This window comes from Quercus robur, chromosome 12 (assembly GCF_932294415.1).
Source record: "Quercus robur chromosome 12, dhQueRobu3.1, whole genome shotgun sequence".
In the NCBI taxonomy this organism is placed as follows: domain Eukaryota; kingdom Viridiplantae; phylum Streptophyta; class Magnoliopsida; order Fagales; family Fagaceae; genus Quercus; species Quercus robur.
The window spans coordinates 15,465,775-15,483,872 of record NC_065545.1 but is presented as its reverse complement, the minus strand read 5'-3'; the positions used below and the strand labels follow the sequence as shown (position 1 = coordinate 15,483,872).

The following is an 18,098-nucleotide window of genomic DNA, read 5'->3' as shown; positions in this document are numbered from 1 at the left end:
GATTGAGGAGGCGCGGGATTGAGGTGCTGGCGTTGAATGTTTCTAAATACTTAAGAAAGCTTGAAAGCAGCAATAGCTCATCATTAAGAGGGCTGAGAGGTGCTGGGTTTTTGACAGGGAACTGTGGAGGCGCGCGAGACAGAGCTACTGCGTGCTGGAGCTTAGTGTTTCTAAAATATTTAGGTTTTGTTTTTGAAAACTTAACTTAAGCAGTATAGGTTTTTTTGAGATTTTATTTTGAGAGAGGGGTAAATTTGGGACTTCAATTCATTAGGCTTGTGGGTATTGGACCTTTAGGTGGACCAGGGATTATTATACCAGACTTACCCAAATGACCCAAATGAATCCCAATTAAAAAAAAAAAAAAAAAAAAAAAAGCCAAAAAAGCCAAAAAAGCCTAATGGTAGGATCGGTAGGATCGGTAGGATCCCATACGATCCTACGATCCTATACGATCCTACACGATCCTACAAACGATCCTAACATTTTTGCGATCCTACTACGATTTTAATCTTTTTGGTGAGGTGGGATCGTAAAATCGTGCGATTTTACGATCCGGATCGCGATTTTGACAACCTTGGGAATATGGGAATTGACAGATGTCTTTATTAAAAACACTAAAAAGGTGCCAGTTGAGCTCATGGCATATAATATATATATTAAAAGATCTATTACACCACATATATAAGCAAACTTAAAAATTGACCAAAATTTACTTGCTATATAATGTACAAAAGATTGTATAAATGCTATATTCAGAAAAGGGCCCTAGTTATGTTGATTCTTCAACCAAAAACATTTCTAATAAGATGACCTAGGTTCAACTTTCTAACCTAGCGGGAAACTGCAGCATGTTAATTTAATTTGAACTGTTTCTCTCAGTAGCTACGACTCTCTGTCAGAGTATTTGGTTTGATCTTCTCCCCATTTCCATTGGGCAACCCAACCTTCGATGATAAATCTTTGTTATCAGAAGTGACTGGATGGGCTCTTGAAGACGCTTCAGCACTTGCCGGAACTGGAGACTTTGTAATGCCATTGCCATAAGCCTCCTTGTGACTTCTCGTTTCACTGCCAGATTTTACATTCCCATTTTCTGCAGGTTTTTGTTGGCTTCCTGTACCATTTTTGGCCACCGGCGAAGGCATTGTTTCTGCATAGTGATAGAAACACAACTGTTTTTATTAGATTAATAATAAAAAATGACAGATTTATCTTTTTTAATATATAAAATATCCATAATTGATGTGGAAATGTCCACATTTTAAAAAGCAAAAAAAAAAAAAAAAAAAAATCCAAGTGGATGTAAAATTAAGCATTAAGTTTAAAAAAAAAGGTAATACCTGTGTACAAAACTCTTCACTTATACAAGGAGAAGGATTGAGAGAGGTCATGGTAAGTAGTCTTACCCTAAATTTATTGGAGAGATTGATTTTGGACTCAAATCCGTGACATGTTGCTTATGGTAAAAAGCAAGGCTCAACCTCTAAAACTAAGCTCCAGTTTTAATCAAACAAAATTCCTGACCTTTTATTTTGTCTAAAGGTCATTATAAAGTACTCAAAACACCCAAAAGCTCTAACCTATGGCTATACAGAGACATTTTTTTCACACATTCATTCAATTTACAAAGGAATGTCGATACTGGAATTAAAAACCTTTTATATCAATAACTAAGAGGAAAATTCACTCGAGAACTGGAAGCTAGAATATGAGGTCTTTTTAATTACAACGTTCTATAAGCTAACAATTGAGTATCCTTGCCTTCATAGGACTTTCAATCAATTTCATGATGGAACCAAACCTTTTGTTTGATTGTCCTTTTGTAGTTAAGAAAGCCCATGTTCAAGTTTCTCATTAACAATGTAAAGTCTGAAATTTTAGAATTATAAATTTCAGAAACTTACCTCTTATGCTCCCACAAGCAATGATTCGGTTAAGAAAATCCCGGAGCCTTGCTAGGACAAGCCTTTCTTGCTCCGCATAGAGTTCTGACCCATGCCCATCAAATGCCTTCTGACTTGTGTTTTGACCATCGCCCAGTACCCCTTTTGGTGACCCACCATCCATGAACATCGTGTCTTGTTCATCACACATCAATGCAAGTGTTCCAGGAGACATTGGCCTACCATTATCCATATCAACTCCATCAGAACCAGAATCAGTGCTTCCATCTCTATCCACTTGATTCCTACTCAGATGGTTACCAGGAATAGCTTTCTGGCTACCATGTCCATTCTCAACAACTTCGCTCTCTTGAGTGGACAAAACAGTAGAAATTTCAATATTCTTCCTGTCTGTCTCCCTATCCATTTTGCCACTATTATTTCCTGGAAATGTTACATTAAAGACTTAGAAGGCAAATGAAATGTTTTATAAAAAATATAGCGTTCAGTATATTGTACTGCTAAGCTAAACACATATACACAGATCAATAAGAAAAAGATTTTTCAAATGCCTATATTGATCAATTTTCCAACCAGCCCACTGTAAAGGGTTTTTGAGCACAGTAAAATTACAAGCAGGCTTAAAGAATAAAGACCCCTTGTTCTGGAAGGCACATGTTGAATGTGCGACCAATATGGAAATTGGAGATATTTTCATTCATCTTCAAAGGAATCAAACCAATCGAATAAGAGCATGATGAAAAGAAATGAAAAATAAGAAAAAAAATATTAAAAGAAATCATGGGGTGTTTCAGACCAAATCCTTCCACAAATTCTTTTAAATTATAGATATCAAGTACAAAATGACATTCTTAGGACTCTAATTATGGCAAGTAACAAATTACAGGTTAAACTTTTCAGATCAACCAACTGATGAAAACAATGATCAGCCAGAAATAAGGAAAAAGGTTCTATACAATTACATATACAAGTGTCATCGTTGGCAGTAACTCACATGACAATGAATAATAAATATTCTAGAATATGACCTTTCTAGAGGTTATTTACTTATAATGCTAAATTCAATAGTCATGTTTGCATTAAAGAAATAAAGCACAAAAATGTTATTTTTTCGGACAAATAAATCCAAAACAATCATCTGTTTGAATTTAATTGAGAAACCTAATATAATGCACCAAAGGAAATATACTTAGTTTTACACTAAAAGAAAACTACTTTATGCAGTTCTAATGATGTTTACATAGAACAGTCAACATAGAAACTTATAATAATACAGTCAGCATAGTCATTTCAGTCAAATAATAAGCTGAAAGTTAGAACAAGCTTAAATGTAAAAGAACCAGCAAAAGTTCTATCTATTTCTATATGTTAATTATAACCTGTACGTGTCACTGTTGCTTCTGCTGAAAGTTCGACCAAATGTGAGCAAAGATCCTTCACGTCCTGTGGTTGGAGTATGTTGGCCAATGTAGATCTTCAATCATGAGCAGTTATGACAATTAGTTTGTGTAAAAAAGAAAGAGAATATTATATATATATAAAAAAAATTTACCAGGTGCATCAAAGTGGCATAATATGCCTACCTGTACTTAAAATTAGAAGATCCTAATACTGCTGCATTAGCAGTGCATGAATCAGGGATGGATGAAGCTCTTACATGATTTTCCTGAATAAATTTTTAAAAATAATTACTGCATTTCTTCTTCCTTTTTTGCTGAGAAGATGGAGGAAACAGTGAAGAACCAAAAAAAAAAAAGAGGAATCTTATAGCAAAATGAGATTAAAAAGTATGCTGGAGTATTCAGTTCTTAAGCCCCCCTCCCCCCCGCAAAAAAAAAAAAAAAAAAAAAACATTTCAGAGCATAAATAGTTAGTGCAGCTTGCCCTCTCTCTCAAAAGATTATTCAGAGCATTAACATGTTTTTCACGAGTCCCAAAAAGAATTACCCAAAATCTTTTAAATACAAAAATTGACTTTATTATATAAAGTGTGTTTGGCAAAAATTAAAAAACCAACTTATTTTACAATTCAGCTTATTTTTGCTACTATTTATGGGTCCCACTACACTTTTTGGTACTATTTATGGGTCCTACTGTATTATTTCAGTTAACTTTTACCTTTATCTACAATATTTTCAACAAAAAAATTTCAGTTTCACGAGTCCCAAAAAGAATTACCCAAAATCTTTTTCATACAGAAATTGACTTTATTATATAAAGTGTGTGTTTGACAAAAATTAAAAAGCCAGCTTATTTTACTATTCTGCTTATTTTTGCTACTATTTTTGGGTTTCACTGCACTTTTTGGTATTATTTATAGGTCCTACTGTACTATTTCAGCTAATTTTTACCTTTATCTACAGTATTTTCAACAAAAAGTTTTTAGTTTCAACAAAATAAACGGATCCCAAGCAGACCCAAAGTGCAGAAAAGATCAACAAAATAGATTAAGATCAACCTAGACATCTCATATTCAAGGATTCTAAGAAAAAGTACCCGTTGACAAAGTTCATGGCTTTTTCTCTTCCTGGGCACAAGGGGGGTCCCATAACCAAAGGATCCAATAGCCCCGCTAATGGCTGCATTGGCTAATTTAGCCTGTTGGATATTGGCCATTGCATTATGGTCTTCATGAATAAGATCCCTTCTTTCTTGGCTTCCTTCAAAATTTTTACATTCCATGCATTTACAATTTTCAGAGCACAGAACATTGGCTTGGAAGCACTCACAATACTTCTTGAGGCACCCTGATTTCTTGCATTGACATCCTTTGCTGTGCTTTCCCACCACTTGAACTTCTGCAACATCTTCCTGATTTGTTTTAAGACATAATCAATGAATACCAAGTTTAATGATTACAGATAATATGCTTGACCCACCGAACCAAAAAAAGGTTTCTTCTTCGTAAAAATTATTAGTAACATATACTGTTTTAGTTTCAAATTCTGGTTACCATTGGTACAAAATACACCCCTGAAGTTTGTGCATCTAAAATGTAACATGATTTTGGATTTAACAAATTATGTTAAACTTATGGTGTGTACATCTAAATTATGGATTTAACAAAAGTTCTATTCTTATCTTACTTTATGGCTATGTATCCTCAAGAACAACTTATGTTACTTAATGGTTACCATTTGTTAAACTCATAAAATGTTTGTTAAACTCATATAGTAACCATTTGTGCATCTACAACTATAGAGTTTGACTTAAAAACAATATCAAACTGTGGAGTTTACTATATTATAATTTCCTAAATTTATTACTTATATACTTGTTTTATGAAGAATAATAAATTATTACACAAAGGATTTTTGAGCTCTTAACACTTTTGAAAGACTTTTACTTCTTTTTTTTTTTTTTTACCATTGTTCTTCTTTTATAACTTTTGAACTTTAAATACATTGATAAAATAGGGAAGATTATTTCTATTTCTTAAAATGAAGTTTGATATGTAAAAGAGATATCACCAAAAAAACACATAAAGAAATGGAAAAAATAAAAAAAGTAAACAAAAAATGCAAAGTTTGGAAAATAGGGGGTATTTTATTTCTTTGGTGGGGTGGTGGCTCACATCATAGTTCCAGAGAATTTAAATTGAAAATCAGAAATAATTTCTGCACATGATCTGGTCAATAAAAGTAGACAAGGACAACACAAACAATCCATCCAAACAATGACAACCAGCAGACCAAAAGGTGAAAGGATCAATACAGCTACAATGAAACTAGCAAGGGGTATCTCATGTTCAGTACTTAAGGGCAGAGGGCAACAAGGGCTGTGATGTAATTTTTGTGTCTGCGCTGTAGCTGACCTGTGTACTCTTTTGGTTTAGGCCAATGTTTTGGTGTTGGCTTTTGAGCTGGGTTGTATGGTTGCTGTACACTGAACTGTGTTGAATTTCTTTGCATTTGGAATGAAATCTTCTCATTCATCATAAAAATAAAAATAAAAGAGTAAAATCTCTGCACAAATCCACATAAATGATATTTCTTGTACATATCAAAATACTTAGAAAAGACACTCCCGTCAACATTTAATTCAATTAAAGTCAATGCAAGAGCACTCATCATGCAATATTGTTGCACAAGTTGGAGTCAGATTATGTACCCTACTATCTCGAGGTTCATGTGGACTACTTGCTATCTTTGGCCTGAATGCATTTGGATTACGCTCTAAGGTCACTCCAACTGCCTCCTGCCTAGCAGCCTCATTCTCCACATTATTCTGACAATTTAAGCAGTTGCAATTATCACAATAAATCCCAGCTGCAAAGCACTCACAATACCTACAATTACATAACTTTGCTTCTTAATACTTTAGAATATGTGGGAAGAAAAGATGATGCACCACATACATAAAGGTTAAAGCTACCAGTAATCTATGATAAATCACTAAAAGACCAAGCAGTTGCATTCCTATTAAGTCATATAGAATCTGAAAATGGATTCAACAAATTAACCAATAATTTAACCAACCAAACCCATTCAAGATACATTTGGAAGAGACCTCTGTCATATTGAAGAGAAGAAACAGGGAGGACTTTATTACAACTCCAGGATGTTATATGAGGATTACTTCATGTCTCATCGTGTGTCCTAAGAAGATTTGGCTTGTATCCTTTCATTTACATTTTTGTGGACCACCAAAGGCTCAATTATAGTGAAGAGGAGAAAAAAAGCGTAATGAAGGAGAGAGAGAGAGAGAGAGAGAGAGAAGTGAAGATAGGGGAGATGAAGAGGGGAAAATCACTACAAAACTCATTACTATCATGCATATGATACTTCCAGAATAGGAAACTTTTATAGTCATTATAAATTTCTCTAACCTATGTCATCCAATTATTGAGCAATTTGGCAGCTATCCCTCCTAGAGGAAACAAGTTATTAGAAACAGGACAATTGGAGACCCCTACAGAAGATAGCTTTCAAAAGCCTTATGCTTAATGCAAATTGCATGACAAACCCATCAGTCGACTTCAAGTTGCACTCCTGCCCAAGTCTTGGTTTGTGAAGGAGAATTAGCAGAAATAAAGAAGGATGCTGAACAGGGAAAATGGAAGCCTTATATTGTTCAACTCAAACTTGAAGATAATCTCCTATTTATATTTGGCAGCTTAAGCCTTGTTTGAACTCCATTTGAAGAGGTGACTCAGCTGCAACATAGTTTTGCAGAAAAATCGCCTAGTCCTTCATGATCAAGTGTCAAGGTCAGAAGAAAATAATTCAAACAAAGAGATACACCAGATTAAAAGGAACAAGTGGTGTGGCTCGTTCTTTATACTTGCAGCTTTACGGTCTAGTGGCAGGACCATTGTCTAGTTTATATGGTATAATAATATCTACAAGACATGCGGGCCCAGAAATAGCTAAAGTTCCTTAGAAGCAAACATGAAAAGTAAAATAAAATCACCTTCCCCATCTGGACGGGGGGTTAATTAATCCTCCTCATAAAGGCAAGGAATTGATGCCCTTGAGTTCAATTCTAAAATAATTCCATGTAGGGAGGCAAGTTTTGCAAGAGCGCAAAAGCAATGCTACAACCCAGGTGCTAAAAATGTATGAAAACGAGTCTATGTGCTTACAGTTTCAAGCATCGGGAACTTCTGCAATTACATTGTTTTTGTTTCTTTGGAGTACTATCCTTTGCTTCAGCATTAGCCCGCGGTTTTGGTCTAGGGGACTCTTGCTTGCTGAAGAAAACACACAAATGTGCAACAGTTAGAAGAACAAAACAATAGAACTGAATTCATAATTGTATAAAATGTTTCCAATTCCATGAAGAAGCAATGGCATATATAATTAAAAGCACGTATGCACAATATAAGCTTCTCAAAAGATATCTTCATTAAAGAATAAAGCAATAATTAGCAAAAGGTGAGACCGAGAAAGGAAAAAGAAGAAGAACAAGAAAGTCATATCGGTTAAGTTTTCTGCTACCAAAAATGTTAAGGATTGGGAAAATCGATTATCTTGAGCAACCCAAATATAATAAACCCCTTGTAGCAGTGGTGAGAAGATCAGAAGACTTGCTCCAGATGTTGCGTCTATGTCCAACGAGAAGGGAGCAAAAAGAACATCTTCATGACAGGTAATACAGAAATTACCAGTCTACTGTGGAACAATGAAAGAGATATCAAGAGCAGGGTTGTTTCTTTCTCTACATATATAGCCCCTTTACTGGATTTAGATGTTCAAAATAGGAAGCAGTTCTTAAAATTTTGTCCTGTAACTTTCCATATGGACTATCCTGTAGCATTTTGTGGTGTAGCTTCTTGAGGAGTGTGTGCAGTCATGGTCATCCCTCGATTCTACATTATGTTTCAAAATTATTCTGTTGACAAGCATGTAGATCACATATGACAACAACAACAACAAAGCCTTAGTTGCTAAGCTCTCTTCCTAATACAATTTCCATCCCATAACCCATCTCACATTCCAATCCCTTTTAAAAATTCTGATTGTCCCAAAAGCTTAAGCCATTAAAAAATGGCAAATTTAATCATTTAACAATAATTCTAACACTTTTAAACACTAAACAGATTCATCATTACAATAAAGCCTCCTGAATTTAGCTTATTTGTTGCACAACGCACATGATTGCTGTTTTACAATTTTTTTGAATGCTCAATCATACCGCCTCTTTAAATATTCTTGAAATCCCATTAATTCTATGCTCTTAATTCTACTATTCAAACATATCAAACCTATATTTGGAAAAAAAAAAAAATCCATACCAAAAATGAATTAAAGTGAATCTTTTAACCAATATTTCTAAACTAAGACATATCTGATATCACCTCCCAAATCAAATCTTTTTCAAGAAATAATTTTTTTTTTTTTTTTTTAAAAAAGCTTATATTAATTTGAAAGAAAGATACTACAAAAGTAATGGAGCCAGACTCACGTCACTGCCGGTATTGGAAGTTTATGCACTGGATGAGAGCGGAGCACTGGCTGCTGCGACGGCCGCAGTTGCAATTGCGGCGACAAAGGCGGCAGCGGCGGTCGCACACGCCACTGCGGCGACATTGGTGGAGGCGGCGGCCGCGGTTGCAATTGCGGCAACATTGGCGCGTGCGGCCGTAACTGTGACTGTGACTGTGACTGTAACTGTAATTGTAATTGTAATTGCAATTGTACCGGTGAGAGAGGCTGCGGCTGCGGCTGTGACGGTGACTGTGACTGTGATCTCATTTGCAATTGTGGCTGTGGCTGTGGCTTCTGCGGCGAGAAATCCAATTGCCTCGCCGATTTCTTGGGCGCCGAATCTGACTTTGTTTCGTCGTCCTTCTCCATTTTCAAGAAAAATCTTGAAACACAAACACAAACACAAAGTCCAGAACCAAATCTACATGATCGAATTCGAATACACAGAATATATTAAACAAACTGTTTCAAAACCTCAATAAATTTTTAGCGCAGTGACATTGAAACCGTGAAACGCCGCCGTCTCTTGGCCAAAATTGGCGCCAAAGAAATCCCCTCTCTCACACACTGACTGAGACGAAAACAGTGTCGTTTTGAGTCCGAAACACGACGACGATCGGAATCGGAAAACGTAGAATTGTACGGAGGAGATAAGCGTATCAGCTTATTATAGCTTAGCTTTAGCTTAGGATTTGTCTCAGTCTCTCTCTCTCTCTCTCTCCCTCTCGAGGTTTTGAAAAATTGAAATTGGATAAAATTTGACGGTTCGATGAGTGGACTAGGAGATCTTACGGATGAAATTGAAAGATTGTTTTGACGGCTGAGATTGGGTAATAAGTGGATTAGGATTTTATAGCCGTTGGATTGAGAGATAAAGGGTTCTTTTTACCTGGGAAAGTGACGAGAGAGGAATTTGGCGCTAAGAAAGTCTGAAACTGTTGTGAGTGTTTGTTTTTTGTACACGTGTACAGATATGTAGAGTCTGACATCACCGCTATAAATGACCAACGATTTTTTTTTTTTTTTTTTTTATCAAAATGAACGGACGATATTTGGAATCAAATATCCAAAAACTTTTTGATTAAAAAAAAAAATCCAACGGCTAAGGTTATGTTTGTTTCATTATAGAATATTTTTTAGATGTATAAGTAAAAATAATATTATTTTCAGTATTTGGTTATGTTTTTGAAAATACTTTGTAAATTATTTTCGGTATTTGGAACAACATAAAATAAATTAAAAAATTCCATAAAAAACAACTCATTCACTTGAACAAAAAGATAAGACTTGAACTCAAGCTTTAACAAAGAAAAATAATAATTAGAGATGATTGGTTTGATGCACTAGTATGGAGTGAATCGAGTGATAATTCTATTCAAAATTATGTCTAAGACTAAGCTAGTGTTTTGCATTCAAGGCCACTTATCTCCAAGGTATATTTTACTAATTGCAGTGCACATCTAACAGGAGTCTATCACCTAAAGATTGCAGCCACTAATCAAATTAGTATGAGATGCTACACAATAAGCATTATGGTCTCAAACAATGATTACTAAGCATACTAAGTCTTCTTTCATAGCAATATCAACATCCAACTTTAAGCAATCTAAAATGGGAGAGTCCATTTTGATACTAAATGGGTTGGTTGCCTTTAGAGATTGGTATTGAGTATGAGTTAAGTATGCAAGAGTTGACCTTACGTATGTTGCTATATACATTGAAATGAGCGATGTGTACACAAAATTAGGGTTTTTTCAAAATATTTTGACAATCTTTTGTTTTGTTTGGCTAATACTTTCACTTTTTTTTTTTCATTGAGAACTAAGGGTTTAAACTGTGAGGGTATAAAATTAGGTGCCTACAACAAGTAAACTTTAACTATATAAAGTACGATTGTTTGTAAATTAAAAATTGACAAATCAAATTTGAGATAGATCAAACAAGTACAACATAACTGTTGACAGACCTCCCCCTATCTCCCCCCCCCCCCCCCCCCCTTCCCCTCTTTTCTGCTTATAAATGTGGCCTTAGAGTTAGGTTATTTGGTTGGACATGAAAATTCAACGTAATGTGTGAGTGACAAATGCTAAAATTTGTAATTAGATATAACATATAAAATGAAATTCAACATTATTAATTGATATAATAATATAAATCTTGATATTAATGGTGACTAGTTTAACTCATTTTCATTTCAATCCTTAGAATGATTTTTTTTTATTTGTTTATTCTAATTAAAAATAAATTAAATAAAAATGAGTTTGGGATTTTTTTGGTTAACTTTATACTTTTTGTCTCACCCTTACCAAAAAGTAATTATATTTGTAAATCAAAAAGTAAAGTTTAAGAAGTTTTGTGTATATAAACTAAAAAAAGCCACAAAATAAGGTGAGTCAAATGGACACTTTTTAAAACTTTATTAAAAACACTCACTAGCCTTTTATAATAAAGTGGGCTATATATATCTTTTCAAATAGACAATTGATGGCCTAATGCTAAATAATGGTTCATTGACAAATGTTAAGTACCCAAAAAGCATTTTTGAGTTTAGAAAATCAAGTTAACATCAAAAGATTCAAAACACAAACACAGCCTAACCCCTCACTGTTGCCCCATATCAAAAGTACTTGGCAGCCACCTCCACCAAACACAATTGTCATCACTCGATCGTCGCCAATACTAATTACAAAACACAACTATGTCCACAATCTGTATCACCAAGTAACATATTCTCATCAACAACCAACAATACTCCAAACTTTTCCATACTTTATTCAAAATGGATCGAATCAAGACTGGCTATAATACCCAGCCAGCACCAATGTTGACTTGTAAGTATTGTCAAATTTTCATCGATGCCATCAAAATCCAACACAATAATGACATTAACACCAATACCTCAACCTCAACCTTAACAGAGCCACTGTCACATTAACCAGACCATCAATATGTAATCGCGTGGTACTACTAGTGCTGACACCATGTGCATAAATTGTCATGAATGATAATGTAATTTGAACTTATTCACCACAGGAAATAGGAAAGAGCATGTGTCCAGTAGTTGTACTAGTCACGTTAGTATACAGATATATGTCTAATTATCTTAACATGTGTAGTACAATAATGTACTGGACACAAGCCATGTCCTTCACCATCCCATTGCCTCCAATGCTTTTCTCACAAATCCCTTTATTTGGTAGAAGGGAAATGAAGAAATTAAAAACCTTTATGAAAGTTTTTTTTTTTGGAGAGAAAGTTTTAATCTATGACATCCGTTTCTGATGATAGTTTTTTATCATCAGATCAAGACACCAATCAGTTTTTGGTGTAGGCAGAGATGGAAACCCAGATCTCTTATTCAACCATCAAAGACTTTACCAGTTGAGCTAGTTGAAACCCACATAAAAGCTTAATAACTAGTAAAAGCATAGGTGAAATTATGTACTAAGTATTAGAAATGTAAATTCTAATAGGAATTCATTAGGTATACATGCCATGTTAATTAGCTAAGGAAGCATATATTTTGTATCAATATTGGGAAAGATACAAAATAAGATAAAACACTAAGGGAACTTTTTGCAATAGGATGGTCCACCCTGGGGTGGATGGGTTCTACCGAGGCTAGAGAGAGTTCTTAATGCTCTTATAATAAAAAGGACCATTAATTAAGAAATAAGCAGTACTTTTAATCTATAGACGTACCAGTACTGGTAATTCAAGAATATTAATTAGGAACATGCGATTCTCAAATAAATAAATAAATAAATATATATATATATATAGATATAGATAATAGATATTAGGAACATTAATTAATTGGATATTTGCAGCTGATAATGGAAGAGAAGTTATTCTCAAAAAAAAAAAAAAAAAAATGGAAGAGAAGTGGGAGGATTTGTAAATTAAAACCAAATTTAACATTTTATAGGTAAAAGGGTGGCCAAAATAAATAAATAATTTGATATTTGCAGGTGCAAAAAAAGAAGGCCAAACAGTTAGTGGTAGGTAAAAATAAATAAAAATGAAAAGACGTTTCAAAAATTTTACATCTTGTATTAAATTAATTACAAAATATCATGCCTTGATAGATCAAATGGCGATATCAACAAGCTAGTTATCTAAAATAACTGTTGAATATTTGCAGCTGAAAAAATTAAAGGGCCAAACTGTTATTGGTTGACGCAAAAGAAGAAACAGTGACTTCAAAATTTCTGAATTATATATATGATATATTACAAAATATCATACCTCAATAGAATCTATTGCTGACTTCAAAAAAAAAAATTAAATAAATAAAAATCAATAGCGATATTAACCATTTAATTCCAAAAGTCCAAACATGCAAACACATACAGAAGGGTCCAAAAATCTGAATCTCGATGGATGAGTTACCAACTTACAGTTATTACGTTATAATGATTCAATAAATAGCTAAAGGCCTTGAATGATATGGGTCCATCTCCTATTATTAATTTGAACCAGTAACATGAAAAACATACGGTCGGTTTTGAACTTGTGTTTAATGCTAGATATGTATTATATTACATTGTCAGGAATTTTGTAGTTTATTTGGTCGGTTATTGATATATTTTGGTGTTTTTAACGAGGATATATAAGTTTAAATTTTTTTGTCTCAACTATCGATATATGTATGAAAAAAATTAGACATATTAATGTATATTGACATTTGACAAGATCTTTTATATATATACTTCATGCATGTGTTACTGTTAGGTTTGCATTGATAATTAAGAAACAACATCTAGCTGCCTACTCACAATCAAACAGTTAGGTCTAAGCTGCCTAATATCATATATGCCATATGTGCACTATTTTCTTGTTGCTGGCTAGGTAGGTCAGTACTAATTTCCTTGGCTTTGTCAATACAAATTTCCCAAATTCTAATTTCACGGTAGATCATAATAAATGTAATTAATGAGACTCATTATTATATAAAAGTTGGAAGTGCCATAATGATATACTCTCAGAATATTGAATAATTATTCTTCATTGCATCCTTATTAGCTCTCTCCAAGGGATGACAATGGGTTGGATTTGGTGAACTTTTTGACCTAATATAACCCTAATAATTAGTGGTTTGAGATTTTTAAATAGGTTTAGGTTTGAGTTTGGCTTCACATTTTTTAATATTCTAGGATTTATGTTTTTAAATTTGAATTATGAGTTGGACTTTAAAAAAGACTTAATAATATATTTAAATTATTAAAATAATTTTATTTTTTTTAGAAACAAACACATACACCCCAAGGAAGAGAGAAGGGGATTCTAACATAAAAGTATATCACAACTCCACTAAAAAGTAATGGGAATAAATTTTTTAACAAAAACAAGGGTTTTATTTATAAGTAAATGTACCTTTCTTTATTTCTTAAAATTTTGTTTAATTTAGTGCAAAATATATTGCTCATATATTAATTCTTAAATGATGTCAAATAATTTTTTATATGTTCGATTTTAAATTAACTGAAGATGATTTGACATGTTTGGGGTCATGATAAGACAAACAAACGGATTTTCCTCTTCTTTTTTATTTTTTAATTTTAGGGAAACCATTCCTAGCTATTATCTTTAGCTTTAAGTCTCCTCACTTTTTATTTCATTAGTAAAATGTTGCTTAAAATATATGTCCCTCAAATTACTTTGCAAAGTGCTTTGAAAGTGGCAGGGCCACCTGCTAGGCTGCTAGTCGTATCTGAAAATGTAAAACAAATGATAGTTAATGATTGCCATTTAAGCTATGGTTGCGAAATTTGCGAGATTAGTAAGATTGTTTTCTTTCTTTTTCCTCAAGTAGAGAAGTGATACTATTTTTGTTTTTTATTTTATGAGAGAATAGTGATACTGCTGTTGGTTCGTTGTGAAACATATGGTGAATTCTTATCTAATGCATTGCGTGTTTCGTCTTTTTAAAATGATTTTATCTATTTAACCCCAACGAAACAACAAAACTAATTTAATACATTTGAATATTTAAAATGAGAAGATTTGATAGAAAAAAAATTAATAAAACTTTAATTATAAGGAAAAATAAGTGCGAGACTGTTGCCGTTGCCCCTATGGAATTACGTATAAGAATATATTCAAAATAAGTATTTAAAAAAAGGTACTATTATATTGTATATCCTCCCAATACGATAAATTATTAACTCTGATAAAATTGATTGAAAGTAACATAGAATAGAAAATCAAGTTCGATAACTATAGAACTTATCGTTTAAGGATTTAAACTTTGATTAAGCCACGCATTTGTGATCTAATTGGATAGGGTTAAAAAAATATTGAAGTCATCGGTAAAATTTTCATGATAATAAAACGGAGTGTACAATTTGATATTGTTAAGTACGCTTTAAGGAAAGAACAAAGAAAAGGGGTTAGCTAGTTTGACAAGCATGGAGACAACATAATTGATCTCAAAGGGTCCATCCCTAGAAACATGCTAAGAGGTACCTTTATCAAACTGACTATCATGTTATATATTCATTCTCAGTTTTGTTCAAAAAAATACAGATTTTGGAGAGGAATATTATGCAAAAAAAGAAAAAAAAAACTTTATAAACAAAAACATGCAATATATATATATATATATATATGTATGTGTGTAATGTATTTCTCAATAATATGGGCCATATATCTATAATATGTACGTACGTACAATATTCTTCTTGGACACGTGTTTCTCGCCATTACTGTTTAACATGATAGCATCATTTCAACTTGGAAAAAAAGACAAGACGACAATTTGATTAAACAAATTTTTTCAAGTTAATTAGAGCTGAATACGCACTTAGATAAGTAATGATCGATGTGGACTTATTTGGCAAATTAATTTAGTGATTTCGGCTGAGCTGATTGTACACAAACTTTGTGTAAGGAAAAGTACTTTTTGGGTGAACCTAAAAGAGTAGTAGAATTATAGAAAAGTTTAAAGTTGTTTCAGAAGTTCTAGGTTCTATCAATGACCTTGACTTCCATTAATTCTTTTAATTAATGTTGATTTTCTCCGAGTGCATACCCAGCATCATTGGGACAGAGTTTCACTTGGAATGTTCGACATAAAATAGGTTGATATTGTCATACTGGTAATGGTTCCTCTTTATTGTCATAGGTCATTGTTTAAATAAATTACATTACATTAATATGGAAAATATAAAAATGGTTCAAAAAAATTAATTACTTTTTTCTTTTTTTGTAAAAAATTTCTTATAAACTAATGTACTTAAAGTATGTATCGATATTTATAAAACATAAACATATTTAAAAATGTACGAAATTTTAAAAAGTTGTACCTAAGAAATTAACAAATAAACGAATGGAAATATGTTTGAGAGATACATCATAATAAAACGTGTATTAAGGCATGCATTACACTTAAATCATCGTTAATTACACACTAACTACTTGGATAAAATAAACTAAATTCTCCTTTCTCCAAATTAATTCTCCATTAATACTTTTCAAATATTTTTGCCTAGCTAGTCATGATGGTAACATCGACCCTCCTTTTCGTGTACAGATAATTGTAAACATCAACTTTAGAAAATTTCCAGAGGCGACAAGGATCTAGGATCATGGAAGAAAATTCCCTAACTACTTAAAATTTCTTTGAATTTGATAGGATCTTTTGGACCTAGAATGCGCAATGACAGAGAAAAATATCAAAGGGGCCCTCTAGCTCCACAGGAAGAGTGAGGTACCCTTTCAATTTTAAGATATGTGTCTCATTTCATTATGAAATTCAACACAGATCACTGCTCTCCTTAAAAAAAAAACAAAGAAAAATCAACAAAGATCTCATTGGGTCAGTGACTCAGTGACCCACGGATGTAGTAATGTAAAGTAAAAGTAGCTCTTAGAGAAGATGAGAGACCCAAGTAAAACTTTCTAGGCTTTCACGTAATTATAAGCTGTAATGGCTTTTGTTTTATACAGCAAAAGGTAGATTTTGTTGTATCCATTTAATCTACTTAAATTGACTGTGGGGTGTGCTTTTTGTGGCCATTTTTGCTCTAGGGAAAAAATATATATGTCACGACATGTGTACATTGTGTAAATTACTATTTGTTTGTCTATATATCATTACTTTTATCATATATTATAAGTATCAATTCTACAAATTACAGAGTTTGTACTAAAAACTAACATTAACTGTACAACCATTGTTCATTTCTATTTTATTTTCAAGTAAAATAATTTCCCCCCACATGTTAGTATCATTGTTTTTTTTGGCTGAAAAGAAAAACAATGACATTTTGGTAAAAGGAAACCCATATATGGATTTGCATATCGCCCTTGGTTTTGTACAAAGTCCAAAGTAATCTGAACTGGCACTCCCATATATATAACTGTACACAAAGCTACTGTGCCTGACTAAAAAAACACCCAGACTGGTTTTTCCCCCATGGTAATAGCTAGGTAATTCTCACACAACCTTAACAATGGTAATGGAAAATAATAATAAAATAAAAATATGACGAAGAAAGGGAATTATTATTTTAAACCTTCATTGGGTGCAACTAAAAAATTGCTTTGTGCAAATAAACGGTTAACCCCTTAATTCTTATACCTCAATTTACTATTCACAATTCACAGCGTTAGGGTTAAATATTTTCTAAAGTGCTAGGGTTAGATACCATTCCATCCTTATTACTCACAAGAGGAACCTAGGGTTTCAAACTTCGCTATCAACTACCACCCTCTGAAGTAGTACGTGTAATACACGCTCCAATCAGGAGCCGTTTATGTGCAAAGGCATGAGCATCTTTAGCCCTACTTGACACGACAGGCACAAATAAAAAAATGACCGTCCGCCTAACAGAGCGTGTAAACAACGCGTAGGGCTAGGAACACAACAGTACAATGACTGGTACTTAAGTTTGTACTTACCTTATTCTTTTCTTTTCTTTTCTTTTTAATTAATTAATATAGTAATTGATGTGCGTTTCAATCTTCATTATAAGCCACCTCTGTAATTTTTTTTCCTATTGTTTACGAGAGGGTCTTTTGCGAGTTTTCCACTTATATTATTTTACTTTTACTTTTTATTCCGCAACAAATTTTCATCAAAAAATTATATAGGTTATTCTCAAATAAACATTTATTATTATAATATACTCATTAATATACATCGTTTTTACATATCATCCATTCTGTAGGTTAAATGTGATCGTATTTTAGTAGGTAAGAATTGGAGGGAAAGATTGGTCCAGTATTCTTGGGCATTGAATTTGTTGAAATTTAAACA

The 18,098-nt window shown here is 33.0% G+C and overlaps 1 protein-coding gene across 2 annotated transcripts; it reads right to left on the bottom strand.

Moving 5' to 3' along the window:
- Positions 1 to 618: 618 nt before the first annotated feature.
- On the bottom strand, positions 619 to 9,568 carry LOC126709299 (protein tesmin/TSO1-like CXC 5). 2 transcript variants are annotated; one of them, XM_050409486.1, is made up of 9 exons: positions 9,311 to 9,565; positions 8,814 to 9,218; positions 7,492 to 7,599; positions 6,018 to 6,195; positions 4,404 to 4,718; positions 3,491 to 3,573; positions 3,287 to 3,381; positions 1,908 to 2,330; positions 619 to 1,153 (listed from the first exon to the last, which is right to left on the bottom strand). In XM_050409486.1, exons 2-9 carry the CDS (start codon positions 9,203 to 9,205, stop codon positions 879 to 881), a joined length of 1,869 nt encoding a protein of 622 aa, XP_050265443.1. In that variant the 5' UTR covers positions 9,206 to 9,218; positions 9,311 to 9,565; the 3' UTR covers positions 619 to 878. The 2 variants fall into 2 exon arrangements, with proteins under 2 accessions (XP_050265443.1, XP_050265444.1); XM_050409487.1 differs by lacking the exon at positions 619 to 1,153 and adding an exon at positions 1,344 to 1,484 and having other exon boundaries at positions 9,311 to 9,568.
- Between the last annotated feature and the right edge of the window lie 8,530 nt (positions 9,569 to 18,098).